The sequence below is a fragment of the Polyergus mexicanus genome, unplaced genomic scaffold (genome assembly GCF_030449975.1).
Source record: "Polyergus mexicanus isolate NDT 795.1 unplaced genomic scaffold, iyPolMexi1.0 SCAF_24, whole genome shotgun sequence".
NCBI classification, from domain to species: Eukaryota; Metazoa; Arthropoda; class Insecta; order Hymenoptera; family Formicidae; genus Polyergus; species Polyergus mexicanus.
In genome coordinates, this window is record NW_027223344.1 from 4,872,092 (window position 1) to 4,897,986 (window position 25,895).

At 35.2% G+C, this 25,895-nt stretch overlaps 1 protein-coding gene across 6 annotated transcripts in view; it reads left to right on the top strand.

Annotated features, from left to right (window-relative positions):
- Raskol (Ras GTPase-activating protein raskol) overlaps positions 1-25,895 on the top strand; it is a 201,709-nt gene that overhangs the window by 25,017 nt on the left and 150,797 nt on the right. For 3 of the 6 annotated variants that reach the window (XM_070313501.1, XM_070313503.1, XM_070313504.1), the window contains exons 3-4: positions 8,835-8,876; positions 13,441-13,627. In XM_070313501.1, coding sequence (XP_070169602.1) covers positions 8,835-8,876; positions 13,441-13,627 — 229 coding nt within the window. Of the gene's footprint in view, positions 1-8,834; positions 8,877-13,440; positions 13,628-21,198; positions 21,931-25,895 lie in introns of those variants that run through there. The other 3 variants (XM_070313505.1, XM_070313506.1, XM_070313507.1) reach the window with 3 other exon arrangements.

The following is a 25,895-nucleotide window of genomic DNA, read 5'->3' on the forward strand; positions in this document are numbered from 1 at the left end:
ATTTTCTGTTACCATTTGAAGAAAACTGCTGCAGAATCGCATCGAATGCTTGTCGAAGCTTACGGTGAGCGTGCTCTTGATAAATCACAGTGCTTTGAGTGGTTTAAAAAATTCAAAAGTGGCGATTTTGACATGAGAAACGAAGAACGTGGAAGACCACCGAAAAAGTTTGAAGACAGCGAATTGCAAACATTGTTGGATGAGGATGACGCTCAAACGCAACAACAACTCGATTTGAATCAAGCTTTGCGTGAAAAACGACCAGAATATCAAAAAAGGCAACGCAAAGTGATTTTGCTTCACGATAATGCACCATCACACACAGCAAAACCGGTCAAGGAAACGATTGAGGCGTTTAGTTGGGAAATACTTTCGCATGCGGCTTACTCACCAGACTTGGCTCCATCCGATTACTATTTATTTGCATCGATGGGACACGCACTTGCCGAGCAGCGCTTCACTTCTTACGAAAATGTACGAAAATGGCTCGATGACTGGTTTGCCTCAAAGGAGCAACAGTTTTTTTAGCGTGGCATCCACAAATTGTCAGGGAGATGGGAAAAATGTATAGCTAGCAATGGGCAATACTTGGAATAAAATATTTTTTATCATTTTCATACAATAAACGTGTATTTTCTATACAAAAATTCCGGTTTCATATTTATATACCTGGTATATATATCATTATGAATAAGGTAATGATGGAAATTATTTTCTCTTTATGTTATCGATAAATCTTGAATTTTTAATTCTCTTTTTAACGAAAGTTATCTTACGGAAAATAATATCGCTTCGTTATTAACACATATAACACATACATCGAACTGAATCACATGTATGTAGATACATTTTTTAATTTTTCTTCCATATTATTTGCTTCTTGTGCTCGCACTGATCGTTTGCCGTGCTATCGAATTTTTCCTTTCGAACTGTCTTATAACCCGGATACGATATCCCGAGCATCATCCGCGATACTTTGATCTTCGTGTTCTCCCGAGGCATCTTATTTTCCGTCGCACGCACGAATTGATCAATGAGGTATCAGAATCGTTTCAGCCAGTCGTCTATCTATTTCGCGAATGTGATCTCGTCGACTCGTAGGCTCGCCGGAGTCGAAAACGTTTCTTCCTCCCTAATCGACCTCATCGGCGCGCGCGCCCCGTTCGATCCTTTTTTCCGAAGCGAAGGTTTTTTTCAGGATCGCAGAAGAGGTACGGGACGTATTTTCAGCGGAGGAGATTTTTCTCGGGTTTCCTCGACTCGTAGACTATCCGAGATGTGCCTTATACGTATCTTGTACCTCGTGAAAGGGATCCTAGAAGGATTCGGGACTTAAGAGCCTCCTCGACTCCCCCCGCTAGATAAATCGACTTCGCCCTTTCGTATCGTCTCTCCGAGCTCCTCTTACCACCGGTATCACCCCGGAGAGAGGGCGGAGCCCAGAAATTCGTCGGACTACGATAGTGAGAGAGGAAGAATGAGAGAAAGAGAGAAAGGAGGAAGAGAACTGTCGGTGGAAAAGCTTGTAAATCTCGAAAGCTTGTTTAACTTCGGCCTCCTAGTAATTCTCGAATGAGGATGTCGTCTGTAATTAAGGGGTGGGGAGAGAGAGGGGGGGAGGGGCGAAAACTCATTATAAATTGTAATTGAGGCATTGCGCGATAGTTTGAAATATTGACCACCCCCGTCTGCTGCCGCCCCATATTCTGTCTTCCGATTTTCAGGCGACGAGAATAACGCTCTCTACATTGCTCTGCCTCGGCGTAATATTGCCGAAATGTGTCACGATGCCAGTTTATCGTTGAGAAGTGAAATAAGTTTTCATAACGCATCAGTCTCTCCTCACATTTAATGTAAATATTATTGTAGTATTTAACAATATAATTATTTTCTCTAACGTAAAACAAATATAAAAAGTAGACATCAATTATATATAGTTTACTGTACTCGTGAAAGAATTAATTTGAAAAATTTGAGAGAGAGAGAGAATGTACAGTATTTATCTTTTTATTCTAAAGAAGAGAGAAGAGATATTTTTATACGATAATATTTCAAGATAATATATTAGGCATTGTACATACACACGTACAATCTTTATATGAAACGTGTCTTTTGTAATAATTTTTTTACAAAGCTTTGATATTTTATAACGAAAAAAAAGAAAAAAAAATGGAAGAAGCGTAAGTGGAATTTATGCATAAAGGCAGATTTACAGATCCCATAGCACATACTGGAAAAGGGAAAGATTCGTTAAAGTATTATCTCGTATTAAGGGTTTTCTAAGAAGATTTGGATTAGAATGAAAAGAGAGAATTTTCTTGCAAGAGAAAGCAGATGCGCGCACTTAAAAGCGCCTCTTTATTAAATTAAGCTACAAAATCCCACGTTTCATAAGTAGTTACGTACGTATATCTATATGTACTTGAAAATCAACCGAGTCTCGACGAGGACTCGTATAATCTGTGAAAATCACAGATGTCCAATTTGCATGCTGTACGGGATAATTTTAGAATACACGGCGCGCACAGAAACGTAACACACGCTGCATACATTATTCATGGGCAAACGGAACGCTTAGCTTTTGAGCAGATAATTTTTTAACATAATCTCTCCCGCGCAACAGAAATTATTAAACATTGTCGCATAATTAATTTCTGCAATTCAACCATGTTCCAAAGGATTATTTAATTACATTGCACAAATTTCATTATAAATTTTACGGATCGCGCGATAATTTATCGAATTACCAGAGAGCAACGTAATTAAAATTTATCCGCAATATTATTTTGCACGTTTGATGGTTTGTAACGTTATAATTCTTCACATTTATGTGCCATCCGTTGCTGATTAAACGATTCAATTTCTTAATCTCATCGCTATATTATTCACTGCGGAATGTATTATTAAGAACATTAAATCCACCGATCTCTGAAAGAGCACCTCGAATGGGATAGAATGCTGCCGCTACGCAATAATCTCTTCGGCTTAATGCCAGCAATGTGTACCAAAGAGAATATACAGAACGAAGCTTAACTGCCAGACGCGCGCGCGCGCGAGAGACCGCCGGAGATCAGAAGGTCACGATATTTCGTGGCTCGAGGATCGAGGGGGTGCTTATAGAGGAGGAACGGTAGCGATAGGGTGCATTTATATAAGGCCTGCCTCGAGCATCGCGTCGGCGAATGACAGGGGTAAAAATAAGCCGGATGGGATATTATCGGGCTGATAGGAAGAGGTTGGTATTCTATTCGCGGTAAAATACAATAATATTTTTCTTCTTTGTTTAGCGTTACAAAATTATCGCGAAAGTCGCTTATAGAAACGTATTGTACGTTTTTATTTATGTATTTATGATAAATACATTGACCTAAAAATCGCGCGAGTGCGTTGAATGGAGAAAATAATTATATATAATTATTATTATATTTTTTGAAATACCTATTGTTGTCGAGAACTTTTTTGACAGAAAGAGAAATGTCAGATTATACAGCGCTATATATTTTAGCCAAACTATTGGATGATTGCATAAGTTCGTGCCCGATTTTCATAGATGGCATTAAGTTACTGCATGGCGGAGTTCTATTGTTTTCGTGTGGTAATTGTTGCTTACACCGAATAGATGACGTTGTCTTATGTCAATTTAGCGTCAGACATTGTTCAGATAAGTCCATTTGTGCATAAGAGAAATCATTAAAAATGGAGAACGAAAGGTGCATTTGCGGCATGTAATGCTATATGAATTTCGGAAAGGCGTGAGTGTTGGGATTGCACAAAAAAATATTCAAAGCGTTTATTTGGACCGCGCTCCTGCTTTCCGAACAGTCAAAAAGTGGTTCGGCAGATTTCGAAATGGTGATTTCAACATGGAGGATCAACCCCCCGCTCTGGACGGCCTTCTGGCATCGATGATGACATTGTGCATGCCTTAGTGGAAAGAAACCCAAGGATTACAACTGAGGATATTGCTGAGAGGCTGAACATCGATAATTCAACCGCTTTTCGTCATTTAAAAAAACTTGGATACATTTCCATGCTTGATACGTGGGTGCCGCATCTCCTGACTGAAAGGAATAAGCTGAAAACTGCAGGAGTTGCAATGGGAAATTCTGCAGCACCTGTCATATTCTCCAGATATTGCGCCTTCAGATTTTTATTTGTTCCGGTCTTTGCAGAATAGTTTAAATGGCAAGAATCTCAATTCCGAAGAAGCTGTCGAAAACCACCTTACAAACTTTTTTCAAGAAAAACCAAGTTCTTTCTTCAAAGATGGAATCGACAAGCTTATAGATGGTTGGAAAACCATTGTAGAAAAGAATGGAGACTATATAATTGATTAATAAAAGTGTTATCTCTAAAATATAATCTATTGAAGTTTATATTTAAATCGGGCACGAACTTATGCAATCACCCAATACAATATTTTTCTAGTAATAAAGTTATCGACATTCTTCTCGTTTCTCTTTCTAAGTTTCTGCTCAAAAATGGATCTGTTTTAAACATGCAGACACGCTAGGACACAGTTGAAAAAATGATGAGGCCAACAGCCTCTCGACTTGTTCCACTTTTTGATACTTGAAGTAGCTCTTTAGAAATTCGTAGTAGCTCGCAGCACTTTTTAACGAGACTTGCCCTCAGCAGGGCGGGTTTTGTAAACGACCATTACATGAGGTAAAAAAAAATCTCTTCAGGCCGACTGCTATCTCGAGAAAATGAAGATGATACGAATATATTATCATATTCGCAAAAAGTGCTGTCAACTTTTTATCCTAGGTAGAAATATCTTTTAGGTATCGATATTTTTATGCATAATTCAGGGAAATATTTTTTGCGAAAATATACATAAATGATTGGTAGTTTCTTTTTTAAATCGATATTGTTTCCTTTTTAAAAACGATTCTGGGATGAAAAAGGTTAAGATTTTTTACTCAAGTATTTAAACTGACTATAGTACAATATATGTATAAAATAAGAAACTAAATAACTAAAGAAAATAAATAAGAAAGAATTTAATGATGTATCCATAATATGTATATAATGTATCTATTGCTCTTAGATCTCTTAGTTACATTCCGTTTGTAAATAGAGTATATATAATACATATATACGTATAAAGAGATGTTATCCTTGTTATCGCTCGATACCATACTCGTTGTTTATTGGCTTTATTTAGAAAATCGCACGAGCTCGAGATATTCACCAGTTGCTTCATCGCCGAGCGACTGGTGAAGCGGCTCCTCGTTAGAAATTCACGCTTTTCCTACATCCCTCTCTTTCTCTCTCTCTCTCTCTCTCTCTCTCTCTCCCTCTCTTTGTCGCGCTTTGTGTCTATTCCTCTCAGAAGCTTTCTCTTTAGCGGATTCGTCATATGGTATACAACACGAAGCTCTCAGTAAATACATAAATAGCAAACTTTTCACTTCGTTTCGAGTTGGAGAGTCGTCGCGTCGTTACTCTTTTTCCCTTTCTCTCTTTTTCTCTTCTTCTTTTTCGAAGAAAGACTGCAGTGGCAAAAGAGAGAGAGAGAGAGAGAGAGAGAGAGAGAGAGAGAGAGAGAGAGAGAGAGTTTGATGATTAAAGTTACGCTGGACAAATATCCCGTTGCAACGATTTTGTGTCGCTTACGAGCATATCGAGAAATTTTCTTATAATGTATTGTAAACGTGAAGCTTGGTCGCATACGTCAAAATGGTAAGCGTTTTCATTATTGTAACATTTGTACGGTGCGAAAATTATAATGTGACAAAACCGCATCGCAACTCTCTGGTCTCCTCAGATATATAGAATAATTTTAGAACATCCAATTGTAGATAAATAACAAAACTAAAAAATAATTTTGATATTTATTTTCTCTCTCTCTCTCTCTCTGTTTTTCAACTTTACCTTTATAATTTTTTTTTTTTTTTTTTTAATTATTTTAAAGACATAGATTATGCAAGAAAATGTTTAATCGTCTTCCACTTTAATCGTTTATTGAACATCACTCTGTCAAGTAATAAGCATTGTTCTGACAAATAACTTGCATGAAAATCTTGCGAAATATTTTTCTTCCAATCGCTCTCGTCATCGTGAGATCCGTTATTTGAGGAAACTTTTTCAATTAGTCGACGTCAGAAATGATGGCTGGGAAATAGATAGCAAACGCGGCAAGAAAGCCTAATGCGATAAATGGACGCGTGCGTGCATTATTATCAAGACTAAAAGACACTTCTGGGACGTGAATCGATTTCAATATTATCGCTAGATCGATAACGGGAGAAAAGAGGGCATACGTGACACGCGCGTAATCGAATCGAGAGTGACTAATCATATGGATCAAAGACGGAACTGTCTCGATGCGATGATCTAAGCCACGTCTCTACGAAGATCGCTTCGTATCAAAGGATCGAGTTTAACGAGACGCATACTGAGTCGATTCTTTTTTTCGAAAATCGATCACGTTTCGCAATCTGACAAGCACGTTTTACAAATGCGAACAGTTGTGCAAAATCATGGTACAAGAATTAGGGTTGCACGAGATACCGAGACTAGTTTCGGTCTTGTCTTGATCTAGTCTTGAATTTCAAGACAAGATCGAGACAAGATTTTTAATTAATTATCAAGACGATACCAAAACAAATTATCATGATTCTTGATCTTATCGAGAAGTCTTGGTTTTTTAAAAAAAGTTATCTAATTGTTCCCGATCTCCGAATTTTTATTTATTGTTAGTAAATAAAAACATTTATAAATTTAAAAACTTTAAAATATTTAAATTTAAAGAGCCTGCGCATCATTATCATTACACACTTTAATGTGACATAAAATTAGCGCAAATTAATTACTTTATATTACTTAATTTATAAAGTTTAATTTCCATACTTACGTTTAAAAATATAATATCTATCGCTTTTTGTTTTTCTTATATTATTCTTATATTATCCGGTTATTTCTGACAATCTTTTATTTTTTATTGCTTTTAATCCAAATAAATCTTCATATACTTTTCTATGATCTTTCTTCAAATGTTTTTTTAATCCAGATAAGTTTTCTATGCGCATTGTTTAACTGCACTTACTTCCGAACTTTCATTATGACTTTCGGAAATGTTTGCATGTCCAGCGGAAGAACTTGGTTTTCGTTTTTAGACTGCGTCTGCGCAATCGAGACGCGAGCATGCGCGGTAAAGAACAAACGAAAATCGTGCTCGGCGCTTCGGATAACAGAAGAAATCAGATATACTTACTATTTTCTGTTTTTTATCAAGCTGACAAATAATTTAGTGTTAAATAAAAACTGTTAATAAAAATGAAGGCGAGACAAGACAAGACAAGATCTTTGATAGAAAAATCCTTTCAAGACCGAGACAAGATTAAAATTTTCAAGACCAATACAATATTTTTGCGAATATTGTCTTGTCTCGGGTCTCGTGCAACCCTAACAAGAATAATACCGGTTATTGAGTTCGCGATAATACATAAAGTAAGATATTAATTGTATGCCATTGTTTTATCATGTTAATCGATGATTAGATTTATATCATTACTTATTTCTTTCAGCAATTATTATAATATTATATTCGTTTCATAAAAATGAATCAGATCTGTGAAAACAGATTTTTCTTCTAAGGTCCGTAAAAGAATATAGGCAGGGGGACAATGATGTTGCAAACTATAAATTACGAGACACGGGTGGGCGGTTAATCATAATGATTCTTAAAGCTTTCATTGCTAAGAGCGCACTGTACTAACGCCGACGATAGATGTGTTTAAGATGTAATACTTTTTCGCATTTGGCGTCGCCGGCGGCGCATTAAATCGCGTTTCAATGTGTTTTATTGCGTCGAATTAAAGGTTAGCGATTAATGTCGGGCTACGTGTGTACCGCGTTTTCATAGCACACGTCAAATGAATTTCGTCGGCACGTACGTCTGCACAAGAACAAAGAGGGGTTAACGAAGGCCTGAAAGAGGAATTTCGCAAGGCGACTATAATTCATTTTCGAGGCAACGGCGCACACTTTTTTTTTTTTTATTCTTGATCTTTTTCATTTATAACAGTCTCGGCGCAATTATCGCTATATGAAGGTTTTTCTTCGCCACCCGCTCTTTCATAAAGCATTCGCGATGCATTCCAATGCACTTGAAACATTTCTCTGACAATGAGACAATTCTCTTCCCCTGGAAAAAAATAAATTTGTAATTCTAATTATCGATTGAAGCACAAATTAGTTTTAATTACGTGATATTTAAACAATATTGATGACAGGATTATAAATAGATATAATACGTATATAAATATTGTATAAATTAAATGTAATAGTTTATAATGTAATATTTATTTTATAACTATTAATATACCCATAACTATTAATATACCTATGTACGACAAATTTTTTTCATTAGTGTGTGTGTGTGTGTGCATTTATTTATTTATTTATACATATATAATTATAAAATAATAATATATTTTTATATTATGTATAAAAATCGACAATTCTGACGACTTAATGTGCAATCTATTTGAATCTCGCGAATTAGATAGCTCAATTATAAATTAGGTATAACTTATATAAAATTAGACAGTATTATAATTTACAATGCATCGCAACATTATAATAGCTGTGCATTCTTAATTATCGGGAATATAAAAATAATATATTGTTTTTTTACTTCTTCTATTATTATATTTAATAACTTTTCAGCGATTCTAACAAACATACGGTTTTTCTTAAGACGTGTATACAAAAAAGAAAAAATAATCCAGAAAGATCCACCAGTATAATTGATCTCTCTGGATCCTCCGGGACAAAAAGTGAATGCGATTAGTAATCGATTTATATCTTTCCTTTGGACGCAGCTATTCGCCGGGACCGCCTGTATGTTCAAGTCGCCCAACAAGGTTTGTTCCTTTTTCTTTTTATCTTCTGCTAATGCCTCGGTGTTACTCTCTAATGCATCGATGTTTCGTTTCGTTCGTGTGTCATAGCTGTTTGCTCTGTCTTTTCTTAAAACTCTTCACATTCTTAAATACTCTTATATCTCGCAAAGGTTTTGATTAACATCTACGGGCGCACGAAGAAACGTGAATTTGGATTTGCATCGCAAAGCGTAATACGAAGATTAATTCGAGCCTTCTTGCCTTTGATGTCTTTGTTATTTCGCGAATTAAAGGACAAAATTAATTGTTCGTTGCTTTCGAACCCACGATAAGACGACGCGAGAAGAACACGATGAAAGGAGAAGAGACAAAACAAACGTAAGAGATTTGAGTCAGATTGAATTAAATTAGCAAAAATTTGTTCTTGCGATGTGAATAACAACAATATAATTTTATGCCATCTCGTTAGCATTTTACAAAGCGCGGCAGCTAAATTTTGATGTTCTCGTATTTCTTGATTTCAAAAGAAATATAGGATATATATCGTAATAATTATTTATTAATCGTTTGCATATTATACATTATACAATTGGCATGATTAATATTGAACGCATCTATATGTGTGTTTAAATTTTTTAATTAATTTATCTCTGCGATATATGTTTATTGAAATTTTTTTTATTAGGAATCGAATCTCCTGTTCGATTAGCATCGTTCCGTTCAATTCCACACTGTACTCTTGCGTGTTTTCATTGTACATCATCGTTTTCTAGGATTCGCGTATCTCAGTAGATGCAATTGCATCTCTTATCCCATATGACCAAGGTTTGTCTTCCGTTTTGTCTTTCGTTTCTTTCGTGTATGTGTTCAGTTTCGTAGAATCTTTTTTTCTTTGTCTGTGCACTTTGCCGTCGAGTGACGATTCGATCGTCAAAGGTTTAATGGCCAATCTCGTCTTTATTTACCTAGAAATAGAATTACTATTATTGTCGTCAATAAATGTGACGTGGACGAACGGTAAATAAGCGCAATTTATGATATAAGTCAATAATAAGATTCTTGACATATTATAAATATACTAGTTTTTATTTGAAATTGATATCTCTCTCTTTACCTCTCTCTTTCTGAATCAACAGCAAATTTTTTTAAAGAAAGTTGACACAAGGATTTGGCAACTGTCTTTTGCTTTTTAGAGAAACACAATAAGAATTTATCACTAGTCCGTTAATATTTTCTTTCCTCAAAATTTTATTTGTAAATATAAGTAATTGTTGTCTCTTTAATTTTGTTACTTATACAATAATTTTATTTTGTGTGTATGTGTGTGTGCGATCTAAATATTGTAAGAGTTCTGCTAATAAAGATTTGTGGCTCGATCGATTACGTTTTGCAATGTAGGACCAATTATGTTATCTAAAGTACTCAACGAGCGACGAAAGGGGTCACGTGCGACTTGTTAAAAAAAAAAAAAAAAAAAAGCGATTACTAATTGTCACTGTGGTTGTGGATTGTTGATTGGTCGACGACGCTCTTCGAGACTGACCGATCGTTCCTCGCGTAATTGGACACATTCGTTCGCGCCGACCTGCTAATTGCACCTAACGCGTCAACTGCAATTGCAGTGCACGATTCGATCTTCTCTTCTTTAATTGATCGGTCCGAAAATGAAGTTTCGCCTTTGAATTCGTTCATATTGTCCGACATGTGCCCGCGTCGGCAAAATGGAGCAGAGCCGGTTAACGAATGCGATAGCTTTAATGAACTTTGATGCGATTGAAATAAATGGCTGCTTGTGATCTCTATTTAGTATTTAATCTTAATGATTCATGAGTTATAACATTGGCTGGCGTTGGAATTTATCAAAATTTATAAGAATATTGCGTTTTGTGTGTGATCCGAAAATTAAAGAAGTGGAATGTATTCTTTTTATTCAATATCTTCTTATGGAATGTATATATATCTTATTTTCTAAAAAGAAAATTATGTAGTTTTTAAATAATATTTTAAAATGCTTTTATACGATCATACTTTTATTATTTTTTTTTTTAATTAGATATTTTTAAAGGCTCACGCTTTTTATTTTGATGTTTTAAAATTCTTCATACTCAGCATAAAAAGAATCTGCTATCATTAATCTTTAATTAATCATTCATTCTCGAATAATAGTTTAATATATTAAGTAAAATCGATAATTTAATTGTAATACAATGTGCTTAATATTCTCCACAGGAAATTATCGAAAGGAACAGGAAGAATTGGGAAAAACGCGGAAGGAAAGTTTCGCAGTTTCATAATTATCAGATATAAATTAATCAACTGATCAGTGTATAATTATTCATTGGATCTGTTCCTCGTTATACGCACTGCGTACGTGCCTTGCATGCAAGACAAGTGTTTTATTTTGATTAAAATCACACATTGGAAAGTGCACATAATTCTTCGAACGCCACCGCGTAGCGAAACAATTCAAATTATAAATTCTTCACGAAACTTCAATAATCCGACAATTAGCACACAAAACGTCGGATATTTCGAGAAAAATTTAAATAATTGACAATGAGAGCACGCGCATGGGAAAAGGGAGAAAGAAAGAATTACTGACGAATAAAAAGAAAAAAATGAAGAATGATCTACCGACTCTGGGATTTCGTGTTCTACGTTTAACGAGCTTTAATTAGTGACGTCAGCTTGTCGTTAGGTCAATCTACGATATTCCAAGATAAATCGCCAGACACGCTCCAGTCGTCATCCGCCTCTGTTCCAAATAACTCCGATCTCTCTCGCGAGTCTCGTCTTTTTGCGAAAGCCTAATGCGGACATATCGTATAAGCATCGTTCACGAACGATTTGCGGGCGTCTTAGTTGATAGTTGGGATATATCCCATAGGCAGTTTGTCAATGCAGTTGATTATAGACGACGTTTGCAAGTGTGCATTAGATTATCGTTCGTCGACATCGTGTATGATGCATTTAATTGGATGACGCGAATTCGTTAACCCGCGGCCACGACGATGGATGTCATCCGCGGTTACGTGAGTGTCCAGTTTTAGAATCCAACGAATGCATATTATATGGAGAAACTTTTGCTATACGTTCTCGTTTTTATTTTTTATTCCCAGAGGGATGAAGAGATCGGTGGGGAGCAAAGTCGAGATTTGAAATAATAGAATTGGAAAGCTTTAACTGAAAAATCTCTCACCGAAATTCAAGAATTTTAATATGTCAAAATTCAATATTTGACAGATTTTATGGATTCGAAGATTTAAGATACGAAGAGTACGAATCGTAAACTTAAAATATAATTCATAATCGATAGATCTCTGAAGGGGGAAAGAAATAAAAATTTTAATTTAAGAAGAAAATAGATTCGAGAATCTTGAATAAAATAGCAATTGAAACGAAGAATATATTGTATGTATCTTTTAATCTCTGCTTTCTGACATTTTAAAAGGTCTTCGTCAAGGAATTTTTCACGATGTTTAGTTCAATTTAATATACGTCTGATATAAAGTAAGTTTGTTCAACGTATCGTTGCGCTCTTTTCAACGAGATAATTATTCGTGAATATTCGACAGGTGCCTTTAATTTAAAGAAAGTGATTTAATGAACTTTTGATTATTCCGTTTTTATTGCCCCTTAAAGTACTGGTTTGCGCAAATAGCTCCAGTTTATGCGATACAGCTTGTTTCATTATAATCACTTCTATAAAATTGGCAATTTATTTTTCGAATTTTTGGCGCTTCCATAAAGTTCCTAAAGTTTTAAAATTTTTAACACGTTAAAAAAAAATTTCAACGATTAAATGTAAAATACAAAAATATAAAGTAACAGATTTACATTTTTTTTTTTTACATGATAATTGATAACTTTTTTATTTCAATCAGGATCAGTTTAGATCTCGTCACACTTTTCGATAAAAATCTTTTATACTCTATACATAAAATGTCAAATTTGTGAAGAAAAGTTTTAATCCACGATGACTTGGAAAATTTCTACCTGAAAATTGAAAAGTTATCAGAACAATTCTTTTTTCATTTCTGTTTTATTTTTTAGCGTGAGCGTTAATTTTACAAATTATATTTTGAAAGTGAGATTCAAACTCTTCACAGAGGTATTACAAATCATTTTGCTCATCCTGTACATGTACATAAAAACAAACACATCACGTTTGTTTTGTCACGTATACAAATTAGTATTTCATATCGACAAAAATGAATCGGAAAAGTTAAGAAATCATTAAATACAATATATACATATATAAGTCGTATCAATTCATTACATTTGCATCATTTTATAATCAGCTGAAATAATGATACCTTTACGCTACGTTTTAATCGTAAAATGTGCAATTAATGCAAGCCTTTTTAAACCCTCGATGCAATATTTATATTTAACTAAGCATATCTCTAATACACGCAATTCTTTTATCAGAATAAATCTGTTCTCATTAATGAAACGAAACGACGTATTCTTAAATCAAGTCTTTCGGCACGTAATCGCTCTGGCATGGTTATCATTGTTCATTAATGCTTCTTCCCCATGATGATCCCAATTTAACGCCCGCGGGCGGCCCTTTTACTTTCAGTTGGGCGACGCGATGTTCGTCGAGTTACCACGCGTCCGTCTGGATGGAGGGGCACGTGCTTTTCGTCAGCATTGGGGATACGAGACGCGACCGTTGGCACCACCACCGCCGTTAATCGAAGAGGACGAGGCGGCCATCGAACCGGAAACTGTCAGCCTTCGGGAGGCCAACACCGCTTCTCCAATAGGTAAGTACAGATCGATCATGAGATGACCACAAAACATTCCGCAATGATCTTGTTTCTACACGAACAGATCTCGTATATTTTTCATCTCCATTTGTTATACGATCGAAATTATATTTTACGTTATCAATTTCCAAGATATCTGCAAAATTTGACGTTGATTTTCCTCTGACAAGTTTCTAGCATTTATCTCTTTCTTTCTTTAGCAGAGTAATAATTATATAAATTTTTCAATAGTTTTACTAATATATTGGGTGATTGCATAAGTTCATGCCCGATTTAAATATAAACTTCAATAGATTATATTTTAGAGATAACACTTTTATTAATCAATTATATAGTCTCCATTCTTTTCTACAATGCTTTTCCAACCATCTATAAGCTCGTCGATTCCATTTTTGAAGAAAGAACTTGGTTTTTCTTGAAAAAAGTTTGTAAGGTGGTTTTCGACAGCTTCCTCGGAATTGAGATTCTTGCCATTTAAACTATTCTGCAAAGATCGAAACGGATAAAAATCTGAAGGCGCAATATCTGGAGAATATGGCGGGTGCTGTAGAATTTCCCATTGCGACTCCTGCAGTTCTCCTGCAGCTTATTCCTTTCAGTCGGGAGACGCGGCACCCACGTATCAAGCTTGGAAATGTATCCAAGCTTTTTTAAATGACGAAAAGCGGTTGAATTATCGATGTTCAGCCTCTCAGCAATATCCTCAGTTGTAATCCTTGGGTTTCTTTCCACTAAGGCATGCACAATGTCATCATCAATGCCAGAAGGCCGTCCAGAGCGGGGGGGTTGATCCTCCATGTTGAAATCACCATTTCGAAATCTGCCAAACCACTTTTTGACTGTTCGGAGAGCAGGAGCGCGGTCCAAATAAACGCTTTGAATATTTTTTTGTGCAATCCCAACACTCACGCCTTTCCAAAATTCCGAAATAGCATTACATGCCGCAAATGCACCTTTCGTTCTCCATTTTTAATGATTTCTCTTATGCACAAATGGACTTATCTGAACAATGTCTGACGCTAAATTGACATAAGACAACGTCATCTATTCGGTGTAAGCAACAATTACCACACGAAAACAATAGAACTCCGCCATGCAGTAACTTAATGCCATCTATGAAAATCGGGCACGAACTTATGCAATCATCCAATATAATTATCCTTTGCTCTAATATATTTTTTCTTTTTAGAAAAATTTTTATCTTTAGATACGCATCTAAATTATTAAGTACGTTCAAATGAGATATAGACTGAGACTTTTAAACATTGGAACAATGATCTTATTGTTAGTCTACGTTTCTTCAATAATCATTCGATACTGTAGAAAAAGACAAATTTCGATAAAATATGACGAATGTTGCTGCTACGCATGAATAACTATTTGAAAAACAATTTCGTTAATTTTAATTACAATAAATTGTCCCGTATTACGAGCTGGCATAATTTTACTGTCGCGATCGGAATCATTTCGCTTCGTATCAGCGGAAACGCGTTAGATGCGGTGTTTAACATCAATTAACATGTTGTCTTGGGTATAATAGCGGGAGGATCGACATTAATCGCGCTTTGTCGAAATTGTTGATGGGGCATTGTCGCTACTGACAGGATACTGCTCGACAGTGCATCCTTAACGAGTCGACATTGTTCGAAAGGAATCAAGTGCATTTTTCCCCATTCCTTCTCGGGAGTCGATTCCCTTCGTTTTCGCAGCAACGCGAAAGGGCGATGAAGAGAAAAAAACGTTATTACGCGAGAAATGAAACAGAACATTTCTCATACATAACAAAGTTGCGAGTTTAAAACATTATGAAAAACGGGTGTTTGTTGTTTTTTTTTTCTTTATATTTAGTAAAGTACTTTGACGTTGAAACTATTTGTATTAATTCATTAGTTTATAACCAGAAAAAAAGGGAATATATATATGTATATGGATAAAATCTTGAGATTGAGATAATTCTAGATAACTTCATATTTCAATTTATCATAATGGCAAATTATAAAAATTATAATTTCACTTTAGTGGATATAAAAGGAAAATTAATTTTTTCTAACTTTTTAATATAAGTAGTATCTTTCTTTCTGTCTCTTTTATTCATGTAAAGTAGATAAAACAGTTCCCTGCAACAATCTACTACTTTATTTACTATTTTGTTATAAGATAAAATGTAATTTTTTTTTATAAATATTTTATATATGTACGTATCGCTTTATCGCAATAATTTTAGTGAATTAATGTTAATTTTTGTCGACTGTGTTTAGCTCGATTCCGTGTTTTGGTTGCACTTTCTGCCTTACCGATATATCCTGGTATCATCTGCGAAGAAGCGCGTTTGTAGAGAGTTTCTCTGTGATCAACTGTCGGTACTTTACTTTTTCTCATAATTTCTAGATGGCGGTAGTAGCATATACAAAAACACAATTTGTTAATTAATAAATAATTGTAGAATTATATAATAATAGAAAGATGATATCACAATTAAATTATATTAATTATTTTAGTTCTAATATTTGGGCTTAGCAACAAGAAAAATGATTCTCTCAAGTTTTTACAACTAAATTTTTTTTTTAATTTAAATAATTTTATATTATAATATGTGTGTAACATAGAGAAAAAAAATCACTCTGATTTCTTTGCCATTATATCGTAAAAGGTTAACGAATCTTTACAGTTTGAAAGCAAAAGATAAAACACACACACACACACACACACACACACACGAGAGGTTTGAATATATTAAATTTTAAAGAGGCGACATATTTTGTGGATTATTAAATATTTTGTATTTAATTATAATTTCTATTCGCGATGTAACTTTTTGTGGAAAAAAAGGAAGAGAGAAGAAAAGTGCGTTTCTCGAGGCTTTTCTCGCGGACAGATATAGCCGTGACCTAATTTCGGCATGATTTCTGAGCTAGAAAATTTTATTTCTTCTTTGTAGCATCTTTCTAAAGCCGTTGAACATTCTGCTCGGCTATTGCGCGTGATAATTGCATGATCTAGAAAATATCGTCGCGTCATAAAACGACGCACTTTTTCAGCAGAAATAATTAGAAAAATATTGTTGCGTAGATAATATTAAACTTACTTACCGTGGACTACTTTTTAAAAGAAAAGTGTCTCTTATTCTTAAAGAACTGTATATTAACTTTATCGTTCGATCTTCTTTAAATGATCTTTTTACAATCTCGTACATTATCTATTTTCTTTCGCAACATAGTCGCATATGCTTGCGTGGAAAAACGAGTTCGCACGAATGCACAATGACGATACAAAAGGATAGCGATGTCGACAACGTAGATTTTAATATACACTCGATGGCCTTCGATATCTTTATCACGTGCGCGCGTTGTTTGCGATTAAAAATTCTTGGGAATTTTTAAAGAAGCGTAAATATCCAATTTTTGAAAGAAATTTGTGATGCACAAATCGACGCGGGCGAGATATTCTTTATAAATAAGTGCAATATAATTTAAGAGAACCTGCACACGCAAACTAAATACGTTTTATTAAATTAAAATTATATATTCTGATATGACGATGAAAGTACAATATATATTGAAATGTATTAATTAAATATCAATTATAAATCTCCATCGCGATAAATATTTTTATTGGCATGCGCGTCTTTTGTCATTTCGTGTGTGTGTGTATCGTATACAATTAATATCTTCCATTAAAAACTGAATTACATTTTATAACGATAATTTATTCAAGTACACTGCGCGATCGCGGAAGTATAGAAAGCGAAGCCTTATAGTTTGGTCGAGAGTTGAGAGTCGCTCGTTGAAAGCCTTCTCTCGTCACGATCATCATCGCCGTGGTATTGTCTGAAGCACCGGAAATGCCCTCGCCGGAAGAACCATCCTGGTGTCTGAACCATGCGCGATGTCACACGGTCGATCCCCTCCTGTCACCGTGTGAGTCTTGGGCGCGTCCGCGCACGCATGAATGCTCCTCGCGTGTTTGCACCCACGTAAATACGCGCTAACGATACCTATAGAACACGATCCCGACATTACCGTTGCTGTCACGTTTCGCATACGCGACAGCATCGCGTAGGATTAAATAGGGAACAGATCGGAAAGAGACGAACGCTAATTACGGAAAGATCAAGGGAATGGTCAGAACGGGGATGCTCAGAGTATACTTGTTCAGTAGATGTGATTTCTATAAATCTTTAAATTGAAAACATTGATATTATATTCCGCGAAAGATAGTACGATTTTTTTACGGGAAAAGATTGATAGAAACGCATGTATATGTGTATATAAATACACATAATAATATATATTTATTTTAGATATTTTAGAATTTTATTTAATTAGACATTGATTTCTAAGAGAAGCTATTTATTGTATTATATTTATGTTTTAAATTTTAGATATATTTCAGTGTAAATTATATAGATTAGACGTATACATCTTATTCTGAAAAAATGAAAACATCTCTGCAATTTTTACTTCTTCTTCTTCTTCTTCTTCTTCTTCTTCTTCTTCTTCTTCTCCTTCTTTTTTCTTCTTTCTTCTTTTTTCTTTTTCTTTCTTTCTTTCTTTCTTCTTCTTCTTCTTCTTCTTTTTTTCTTTTTTTTATTTTTTTTCTTTCTTCTTCTTCTTCTTCTTCTTCTTCTCTCTCTTTCTCTTTTTTTTTTATAACTGATATGTATAATATTGGAATAAAATATAAACATAAATGTATTTTTTACGATAAAAGGCGATTAAAGGGATCGATGCGATACTAATTATTTTTTCGAATTGAAAAACATTTTTTAAATTTAATTTTAAAAATTTTTTATAAGATTATTCTAATTTTTTTTTTTAGAGAAGACATTCGATATTAAACATTGAATTTTTTAATTTTGATGAAAGTTTTTCTTCTCTTGTGGGATTGATGCTTTAACTTGCTGAAATTATACTGCGATTTTGATTTCCGATATAAACGTACGCGTCTCGATTAATTATGGAATTGAAGATGCTACGCTCGCGTCTCGCGAACTTGACAGAAGATGGACGATCGTTTCCACGCGATTCATGATATCCTCGAGAAAAATCACGCTCGTGTCTGACGATCGCGGACCGTTAGTTATCGTGGAGCTGCCGTTAAAAATGTCTTCTCGTGAGTTAAGCTTGCGATTCGGATGCACGAAGTGTACCGAACGTGACGCATCCGATAGCGATTCCGATCGCGACGCCAATGAGAACAAATACGACAGAGAAGCCTCTTCTCTGAAGTATATTATGATTTGAATCGTCGAGACAAAATGGCGATACAATGGCGATGACCAATAATATTGAACGTGATAGCTTGAATATTCTGGGTCAAAGAAATAACGAACAGAAATTCTATTTGATTTCTGTATTTCTGAAAAGGTATTGTTAAAATAGATATAGTAGTAAAATTATATCATAATTATGATATAATTGAATCCGGATTTTATAATCTCTAAATCTGAATTTAGTATTTCATTGAGACGAAGAAAACGAGGAAGTCATCGCGTTATTTCTCAAAGTGTGATCCCATAAATAATTTATATAATTAAAATTATGTTGACAAATTAATTCTAACGTATATGCTTGTTAACGCATGCAAAATACTTTCTTCATACTTTGCTTCTGATTGCAGCGCGAAATTCAGATCGCCTAGTTTACACCTGCGACCCTAATCTCGCTATTGTCTCCCAAGGATTATTTTGGTGTTCACGGCGGAGATGGTTAATTGCACCCGTCGACCCGGTATGGGAAAGCATTAACAATTTCCACGCGTGATTTCGCGAACGTTGTCACGACGTTATCTCGTTTATAATCGCTTCGGTTCAAAGTGAAAAAATTGAGAAAATCCTCTATCGTTACCATCGAGTTGTTTTTTTTTTCCGCATTATTTCGCAATTATATTCAGATTTATTCTTCAGAGTTACTCATCCTCAGAGTCAACGTTTGACTCATTTTCATAAATATACATTAAAATTGCGAATGTTTGTAGAGCCGAGATAAATCGGACGAAAATTAATTTTTATGGATATTAAGCTCGAGCATTTTACAAAAATGCGCAAATTTATATTTTTTAGACAAATATTCTCTTTGAAATTTTATAAGAAAATACAAAAAAGAGATATCTTGTTTCGTAGAACTTATTAAACAAATGCTGAAAAGTATTATACTTAAGATATTAAGTGCCTGAAAATCATCTCTTCATCTCTAGTCTTATGTTGTTGGGTGAATCAAATATTATATTAAAAATTTTTATAATAAATATATCATCTATACGCACATAGTATCGCGATATTTCATTACGAAGTATCCGTTATTATTTAATCATTCGATTAAAATAATGAAGAAGAAGAATTTTTCGTACCTTTCGTCGCGATTATTCAACGACGCAGTTAATCCGTTCGTCGTTTTTCAAAAGAATTCGCAATTTCCGTGATGACCCAATGCTTATCGTCACCGGCAACCGCGCATCCTCTGGCGATTACAAACCGAAGATCCATCAGGGACGAGCAGTCTACCTTGGATAGTTTGCGTGGTGTCTTCGCGTTGTCACCGATTGCGCGCGCGACTCTATCGTCGAGGCAAATTGAACGGCATCCGGAAGTTTCTCTATGCTTACCGTTTCGTTTTATAACGTCGCGGAAGTTTCCATCGACCAATTTGCATCATTTAATTATCATTGTATTTAATTGCTCTTTTTTTATTAGAGAAAATATGGGCAGGAAGTATTAATTCTTTCTTCAATCAAATATATTGTATATTATAATTTTACATTTTGTTTTTGAGATTCGATTCGAAGAGAGTTTTTTTTTCTTTCCTTTTTTTTTATCTCGCCACTTTTCTCGAATTTTACGTAGAATATAAATTTATATTTGGCTCTTCGGGATGTGTAGAATATATTTATAATCGCACAATATTTTTGCGCGAAAAATAAATAACTATTGTACGTTTCGTTACGCGAATGAAATTCCATTTTTGGAAGAACTCTTTAAATCGTTTCCATTTATGATAAATAATAACGGATTACCTCTGTAAAACTTTTTATTCTTCTTCTTTATCGGATGTTTTATAAAACAAAGAAAATATAAATGACTAGGACTACTTTTTGTACAATTCAATAATTGAAGTCAAATTGTGCTCGGACGGATCTTTCGAATTTTTTTTCTCATTTGCACAATAGAGTAGGACGGAATTTATTCGAAATGCCACGCACGTGATTATGCTGAAAATGCCAAAAATATAATCGTCTTCTTAATATCAATCCTGGCTTGGATCTTTCCCTCGTCACAGATTTCCCCTCCTTGCACCGTACCGATGACTTCATACGAGCTGATTGGTACGGCGGACTTAATGTCCAGAATCATCCTCATCGAAAGAGTCCTCGGCGCCCGGATGCGATAAAACGGCTCGTCGTCGTCGTCGTACTTGGTCGTCGTCCGCTTCTCCGACACGGCACCGATATAAGTACGTTCACGCCGTTGTTCGTCTGACGGACGTTGTTGCGAGAGCGCGGCGCGGATAAAAGTCGCTGCGAAGTGTGTTAGGTCATTGCTTTTCAGCGACCGAGCCGAAGCGAGCGATCGTTCGCAGTCGTCGTGGTACACGCATCCCAAGCGGGCGACTTCTTTTTGCATTGTTCACCGATCTCCGGATCGCGATCTTTCGTCTTTGATCTAATGATTGTTTATCGAATGGATCATTTGTAACGAGAATAATTTTCAGAAGAGCGAGTGCCAAAAAAAAAACATTGTGTTCAGAGAAGTCAGATGGTGCGGCGTGAAAAGAGAGTTTCTTCAGTTTTACATCCTGTCACGTTTATAGTCTTGTGTAGATTGAATGGATATATTTCATCAGAGAGGAGAGTCTGCGTGTTTAAAGGTGCTGGCTGTATATCTTTTAGGATTCGATCGCGTGTGAATGGAAAGCATGGAAATATCAAAGAAATATTAATAGAAATATCATGGCAAATTTATTAGGATTGACGGATGATTCGATATATCCCGAGGGAGTGGTCTGGTCGTGTTGTTTGCTGTTTGACGATGACGCGTTGATAAGAGGCGTGTTTAATTGAGGGAAAAGAAGTCGGGTGACCCACTTGTTGTATACCATTTACGGGTGTATACGGTAGGAGAGTGCGATTATAAACGGGACGAAGGCGTTTCACGTTGCGGGCACGATTATCATCATCTCGATCGCGTGATTGTCATCGCGCTAGGATGAGTCGTAAGAAGGTGTGGAATTCCATTATGCGACGAAAAAAGAAGAATCATTTGGACTTAAGCCCCAAAGATGATAGTCCTACTTCAGGCAACGTTTGTAAGTCAAAGAAAATTGTGCAATTTCTTTATTTCTAGAAAAAAACCTTCCTTAGGTGTACAACTTTGCTTCCGCCGTTTTTTTCCCGAAATTCGAGGCTTTATTGTAAAAAACTGGTTATACATTTTGAAATTGCTTGTTGAGTCACTCCCAATGATCGTGCCAATTCTTTTTCACTTTGACTCGAGTCTTCATTAAGTAATGCCTCCAATTCTGCATCTTCGAAAACCTTCTCTCTTCCACCGCTATGCCGCGCTTCGACGTGAAAATCACCGTTCTTGAAGCGTTGAAACCACTCGCGACACGTTCTTTCGCTAATAGCGGCTTCGCCATAAGTATTTGAGAGCATTCGATGAGCCTCAGCCGCAGATTTCTTCATATTGAGGCAGAAAATTAAAACCTCCCGCAAATGACGAGAATTTGGCTCGTAAACTGACATTTTCAATCGAGAGTAACTTTACGATGCAGACACAAATCGACTAATGTTTCTATGGGGTTATGTTGACAGATGTCCAAGTTTATCGCATGACATCTATGATCTATTTATTTCGGCCACTACTTATCGCTAAAGCCATCTATAGGAAAACGGCGGAAGCAAAGTTGTACACCTAATATATAGCCCAATAACGAGCGCGATTTAGATGAATAAATATCTGATTGTAACGTATTAATTCGCATAGAATTCGTAAAGATTTATTAGATTATTTATGAAACATAAATATATATATTCTCTTTTTAATGTCAAATTATTAACAATTTATTATAATAGTTTGAGTACCGAAGAATTCTCTTTCTCTTTCGTCATTTTGCCAAGACGCTACAGATAAAAGATACTAGAATTTTCGATTGTAATTTTATAGGGAAAAAGAGAAGTTATTAGTAAGATATTATAAATATAAAATAAAAAATTATATACACTTGTATATTTAGAAGAATAATAAAAAATATCGACATTATTTTAAATATGAAGGTTTTTTTCTAAAATAAAATTTCTGCTAACCATAATTTTCTTTATTATGCTTTTCTAGCTTCAATCACTGCTTGAAACTCTTTATTAATATCATTCACGATTAATTCGCTTCTCGCGTATTATTTCGATAATAGCAACATCGCTACGAGTTATGCGGAATGTCGGGAGAGGCTCAGGGTCTTTTTGCGGAAATAGAAACCGCAACTTCACGTGTTGCTTCACGTCATTAAATATCCTAGGAAGCTCGAGTGTGCGTATGTAGGAACACCGTGTGCTTCGCATCACGTTACATTGCCCGTAAAACCATGTCGCGTTGTCCAGATTTACCGTTATCGCGTAAGATATATTGTTCATCATCTGCACGAATCGTAATAAATCGCAATAAATATTCGTAAAATACAGAACGTTTTTTTTTTTGCTTCTGCGCGATATACAAAAAATTTTTCTTCTTCCTCGTCATTATTTTTCGTCGTTATTCTTCATCGTTATTTTTCATCTCATATTTTCGTCCGTACAAATTCGTAGAAATATTATTATAAGCGCGTTTCTCGATTAGATTTATCTATATGGTATATACACCTTACTTTATCTCCCTTTTTCTGCTTTATGTCGCGAGATTTTAGATACGATTTAATGGAATTTTTCTACAATTTTTTTATTCCACTTCCGACGTAACAATCGAATATTATGCATGCTATGCACTTTTTTTTATTTCCTATAAAATTTTCATTTTTTATCTCTCGACGTTATATCAACTTGATGCCTTTCACATTCGAGATTCCACGACTCTACGACAGAGAAGCAGGTACTGGCAGCATCTGCTGAAACATCGAGCGAAAGTGATATCGTATGTAGCGAAAATACTTGCAGTGGACCGCGAAATGGGAGGGGAAGGAAAAAAAGAAAAAGACACGCTAAAAAAATTATAATGCAAAATAAATTCTCTTTAGCAATTCGATAATTCATTGAAGCTGATGCAAATTCGAAGTCAGAGCGAATTAGAGAAAAATTCTCCTTGTCTCTTCACAAGCTATATGAATGTAAATTCGAAAAGGGGCGAGAGAGAGGAAAAGAAAGAGAGGGAAAAAGAATGGAAAAAGAGGGAGAAACAGTATGATATTAGGTGTACAAATAAGTTTCCGCCGTTTTTTATCAAAAATTGGGCATTTATTGTGAAAGAACGGAACTTAATGTTTTGAGTCACTCCCAATGTAAGTGCAAGTTCTTCTTGCGTTTGGCACGAATCTTGATCCAATAATGCTTCCAATTCCGCGTCTTCATACACTTTCGGCCTTCCGCTACGTTCTTTGTCTTCGATGTCAAATTCCCCGTTCTTAAACTTTTGAAACCACTCACGACAACTTCTCTCACTTAAGGCAGCCTCACCATATGCTTCTACAAGCAATCGATACGCCTCAGCTGCAGATTTCTTCAAATTGAAGAAGTAAATCAAAAGTTCCCGCAAATGACGCTTATTCGGCTCAAAACTCGACATTTTCGCACACAAAAGAATATATTATACTGATAAAGAATCACTAATATTTTAAGGTTATGTTATTGACTGATGTCCAATCTTACGATAAGGACGTTTTACATCTGACAATTTTAACCATAACTTACTGGTGGCGCCAACTTTTGTCAAACGGCGGAAACTTATTTGTACAGATATCCAGTAACGGGGAAATGAAAATATTGTACAAATACAAAAGAAGTGGAAAGGCCAGCGATGCGAATACGTAAGCGCTTAATTGTATTCCATCGATTCGATCGACATCGGTTATCGCTTCTTTTTATCCCTTCTTTAATCCACTGCTAAGGCCACCAAACTCCCTTCAAGTTCTTTCGCGATCCGTAAGTAAGTCATGAATTATTTACGGCGTTTCTCCGAAACGGATTTAAAATTCGGATCGTTCTGTTTCCATCATGCCCGTCAGTGGGGGAGGGCGGGGGAGGATGATGGTGAACGGAATGAAGAGGAAGAAAAGAGGCGGCGACTGTGCGCTGCCTCTCCGCTCGACAATTTTAATTGAAACGTCCACATTTAATTAAAAATTGCTGTCCGCTATGATCCTGACATGAAGTTGGCTATGCAGCGGAGGAACTCACAGTTCTTCACACGCGGTGGAATTGCGTTTTTGTGATTCCATTTTCACAATTAAAAAAAAAAAAAAATCCATTACGATAAAGTAATGAGGATACATTGTAAATTATTAGATCGCACTTGCCTGTTGCGCAAAAGAAAGTGATGCATATAATGAAGTTAATTAAAGTACAAATGTATTACGTAAGATTCGATTTAATTAAAATTCTGGAATGGAAATTGAGTTAGATTGTGCTATTTTTAATATTTTTATAATTTAACGAAATATAATCAGATATGTGTGTGTGTGTGTGTGTGTGTGTGTATATTGAATGTATTTTTATCTCATTTACATTATATTTCAAAGTTATCAGATATAAAATAGAAATTCGAGTTACATGTTATCGAAAAAAAAAATATTACGTATGAAAAACGGTAATAGTTATAATTTATATATAGATAAATGTTTTCTCTCGATTAGTGAATTATATTCTATATTGAGAAGATATACGGTTAATTGATTTAATTGAATATAATTATTTTCTAAGATTACAAAAAAAGAAATGTTACATTTGCATCTTTACGGAGCTATGAAAAGGATACTGTAATACAATAAAATAAGATAGGTCCGGAATGTTTTCGCTTCATTCTAAAACAAGATAAATGACAGATTTCATTATCCGTTCAAAAAAAGGCCATTTGTTGAGATACAAATATAATATGATTAATTTTGATGCACCGACAATTCCACAGTTCGTTGATAACGTAGCGCGAAGGAAACGGTTACACGGATTAATTGGCGGAACGAATCGCTTTGAGGAGGCGCGGCGTTATGCAGATCGTTCTAAATATGAAACCGCGCGCGTCCATCGAACTGTCATTCCTCAGTCACTCTTCATTTTTTACCTAGAGCAC